The sequence below is a fragment of the Triticum urartu genome, chromosome 3, assembly GCF_003073215.2.
Source record: "Triticum urartu cultivar G1812 chromosome 3, Tu2.1, whole genome shotgun sequence".
NCBI classification, from domain to species: domain Eukaryota; kingdom Viridiplantae; phylum Streptophyta; class Magnoliopsida; order Poales; family Poaceae; genus Triticum; species Triticum urartu.
Window position 1 is genome coordinate 641,046,810 of NC_053024.1, and position 3,993 is coordinate 641,050,802.

A 3,993-nucleotide genomic window follows, 5' to 3' on the forward strand; every position below is an offset into this window, starting at 1 on the left:
GGTCGCCATCCAACCATATCTGCATATATTTCAAACCACATCTGAATCAATCGGATGAATTTCATGCGAGCACAATAAATTTCATTAAAATTTGAAGATAATTTACATAAAATGGTTGATATTTCAATCGTTTAACTGAAAAACTAAAAAAAACTAAACCCTATACGAGACGACCACCTCGTACGCATGGCCACCCTGCCATGTGACACTATTGTTGTTGTCCGTGCCGTCGTCGTCGTCGTTCCTCCAGCGTCGCTACGTCGCCGGAGGGCCGCGACATCCTTGTCCAGCAGCTGCCTGCCGCTCATGGAGGAGTCTCTCTGCCTCCTGTTGCGCCGTGCGGAGGGCCGTCGCGGCCACTGCCGACGTGACCTTCGGAGCCCTGGCGGCGGCCTTGCCGCGACCGGCGCTCGCGAAGCAGTCGCTAAGCAACCACTCCTTGTCGATCTTGACGAGCTCGCCGTCAAGGCGGCGACGACGCCTGGCGGCCGTCTGCGTGGTGGTCACGGAGCGGTCGAGCTCCCATGCGACGGCGAGGTCCAGGTCGTTTCGGACCCATTCTGACAACACATCGCTCTTGCCGAACGCGGAGCGGCGACCGGCATTACGCCGGTCGTACCTCACATGCCACCGTGTCGCGCACTCTGCCTCGGACACCACGGCCCGAAAACCGGAGGCACCGGCGTAAGCGCCTTCTTCGAGTAGTGGAGGATGTAGCCCTGCGCCTTCGAGATCGCCGGCGGTAGCTCCTCCTTGACGTCGCAGCGTTGGAGGTGTGGTGGTGTGGCGTACCGTGGCAGAACGTCAGCTCGTCCTTGACGTGGAATCTGATCTGGCGTCACGGTTGCACGAGTCCAGGGGTGACGCCGGCTCGGCCTTGACGCGATTCGTTTGATTTGGACGCCGCGGTTGCGCGGGGGTAAGACTGAACCATCCTTCACTGGACGGAGCGGCTGGTTGCAAGGCGGGGACGGCGGCTCCACCTTGACGTGCGGTGGCGATGGTGGCGACGGCCCCATCTGACAGAGCGGACGCTCCATCAGCTGCTCGATCTGACAGATGAATTCTTCGTCCGTCACAATGGCCTCCGAGTGGAGGCGGGGCCGTTGTTGCGGCGGCTGCTCCTGCTGCTGCTGCGGGGCTTGGTCCTCCTCCTCGCCAGACGATAAGAAGATCTCCTCCCGGGCAGAGGAACCACCCGCCATGGATGCCGAAGGTCCCGGTGAGCGACACCTGCAGCACCATGAACCATCGGAGGAAGAGCTTCCGCCAACGCTGCCTGCCGGCGCAAAACACCATGACTCGGCATCGCTTCTGGGCCGGATCGAAGAGGAGGAAGGGCTTGACGAGGTGGGTGACGGAAAGGGGAGGAGTGCGGCAGTGCTGGGGGAGGGGGCTGCGGCTCTGTGCTTCGCCGGAGCACGGCTTATAAAAAAAACTACCAGGCGCGGTCAGCCCGCTTCAATGTGGCACAACGGCCAGAGTCAGTTCTTCGGGAAGTTGCATCCACATTGAAGCGGCGGCTCCCGAGAGGTCGCCTCGGTCAACGCCGCCCTCCGTCCCTCCGGTCACATCGGGTCATCAACGCCTACTGTTGCGTGCTCTGGACCGGCATGAATGCAGTGCGTTAAGCGAGGCATGCATATGAAGAATAGCGCGGGAGGGGCGGGTGTGGTTTTTTTGTGGGCCAGGACGGTCAGAAGCGGGTCTGGGAGCAGTCCGGACTCACGCAAAGCCTCTGTATTTGTCTCCGGTTTATGGAAGAAATAACATTCGAACCAGGTCGCGGACCGATACACGTCGGCGTTGGATGACTTTTGTGTTCCAGACTATGTGGGAGGTTTACGGGTCCACCCTGAAGATGCCCTAAGTCCCATATAATAAATAGTGCCTGCATAGTGCTTATTGATGAAGACACCGACAGAATTGAGCCTTGTCACTGCATTTTTCGCAAGGCTTTACTGTCAATCGGGCCTAAACTCAACCATCATTAACAGAGACTTGACACCACAATGATGACCATGTATTGCTATCAGTTGATCTTCATGGCATCCATGATGTTCTTGCCGTCGAGCTTGCTGGAGAACACGAGCTTGGTGTACTCTTCGACGCTGACACTCCTGTACCGCGGCTCCTCTTCTCCGACGACCTCCTTCAGTGGCCCATACGTGGTGCCGAAATTCCCGTTGTGGAACGTCGCCATGGACATCCGCTCCTCGCGTGTGTTAACCACCGCCCTGTGCTCGACGCTCTTGTACTTCCCGTTGGTCAACACCTCAATCACGTCGCCGACGTTGACGATGAGGGCGCCGGGGAGAGGCGTGACCGGGAGCCAGCCACCGTTCCTCCTGATCTGCAGCCCGGGGACCGGACTGACCTGCAGCAGCAGCGTCAGCCCGACGGCGTCCGAGTGCGGCGACAGGCCCAGCATCCTGTCCACGTGTGCCTCCGGGCAAGGCGGGTAGTAGTTCATCCTCACTGACTGTGACGCCGCGAGCCTTGTCAAGTCCGAATGGTCTCTCACGCCCAAGTTCTCCGCCATGGCTCCCAGCAGCTCGCCTGCCACTCTTTGCACCTCAACAGAGTAGCTCTCCAAACAATTCCTGCCGCAACGACAAACAAATCAACCGGAGCTCATCACACAGCAGTATGGTGGCAACGCATGCAACCTCCATGGTATACAATTTTCTTCTTGTTCATGGATTTACTTACTTGAAGGTGGAAGGGCGGGACGGCCAGAGGTGGAGATCGCGGTAGCTGGGCGGCTGCGTGAGGAGGAATAACATGTCCGCCCAGTCGAGCGTCTGCTCCTCCGAGACGACGAACGCCTGGCCGTACCCCTCGACTCCCCCGGGCTCCTGCGCGAGGGCCGCCTTCTCCGCCAGCGGGAGCGCGAAGAATTCCATGACGTTCCTCTTCATCTCCTCCAGGATCTCCTCAGGTATCCCGTGGTTCACCACCTGGAAGAAGCCCCAGTCCTCGCACGCCGAGCGCAGCCTGGCGGCCTCCTCATCCCGTCCGCCTGCGAGGAGCCGGCCCAGGTCGATGACGGGGACATGCTCCTGCTCCGCGCCGGCGGGGGCGTCGGGGCGCAGGTCGACCGTGTTGGGCTGAGGCCGCACGTAGCGGCGGAGGAGGGTGGGCGTGAGCGCGAGCTCGTCGGTCCGGGCGGCGAGGGCCTGCACGTTGGGCACGGGCAGCGAGCCGCCAAGGTTCCGCGGCTTGGCGTCGTCCATCGGATCAGACATAGATTGTTATGCTTGCTCACAGCTCACCTCGTAAGTGATTTATCTTGCAGGTGAAAGCCAGCCGGCACGTTTGTTCGGGGGTGCGGTGTGCTCATGGCCTTCGCCACGTTGAGGAAGACGACGAGATCGACCGAACTACGTAGCACTAGATTGCAACAAGCTAATTTAGCTGCTGTGCAAATGCCACCAGAAAAGTCCAGACGCGGACCCGGCAGCTACTAGCCCATTACTCCTACCACTTTGTTAGTCTCTGTAAAGAAGATAAGCGAATTACGCCAATGTCCTCTCGTGTGCTAGAAGCTTGCTGCATCTGGAAAACAGAAGTGGTCGTTTGACGGAACTTAAAACCCCCTTAAATCATAGAAAAATACACATAAAAACAAACAAATTTAAAGAACTATTATCATGGCTACAAACAATATAATTATGTCAGCAACTTAGCGTAGTATTGTAGTAGTACTAGATAATTGCGTATAGGGTCTAGTTGAGTATGTCTGGGGTAGCAGAAGATGGGGCTTAAATGATCCACTCTGCTCATTCCGCTCAATGTGACACTGTGTGTTGGTTGGTGGTTGGGCTACAAAGTAGCCATAGCTCAATAGTAAAAATGAAAATTCCATATTCATGGAAACGGAAAGTTTCATTTCCACGTGTGTTCCACCGAAAATCACTGTTCCATTTTTGTTTCCGTTTCCACATAAAAAAATTCCATTTTTATTTTCGTTTTGCAAATTTCCGTTTCCAT

At 56.9% G+C, this 3,993-nt stretch overlaps 1 protein-coding gene across 1 annotated transcript; it reads right to left on the minus strand.

The window, feature by feature from the left end:
- Positions 1-1,735: 1,735 nt before the first annotated feature.
- Positions 1,736-3,474, minus strand: LOC125545599 (S-norcoclaurine synthase 1-like). The gene is made up of 2 exons (XM_048709613.1): positions 2,713-3,474; positions 1,736-2,603 (listed from the first exon to the last, which is right to left on the minus strand). Exons 1-2 carry the CDS (start codon positions 3,246-3,248, stop codon positions 2,033-2,035), a joined length of 1,107 nt encoding a protein of 368 aa, XP_048565570.1. The 5' UTR covers positions 3,249-3,474; the 3' UTR covers positions 1,736-2,032.
- Between the last annotated feature and the right edge of the window lie 519 nt (positions 3,475-3,993).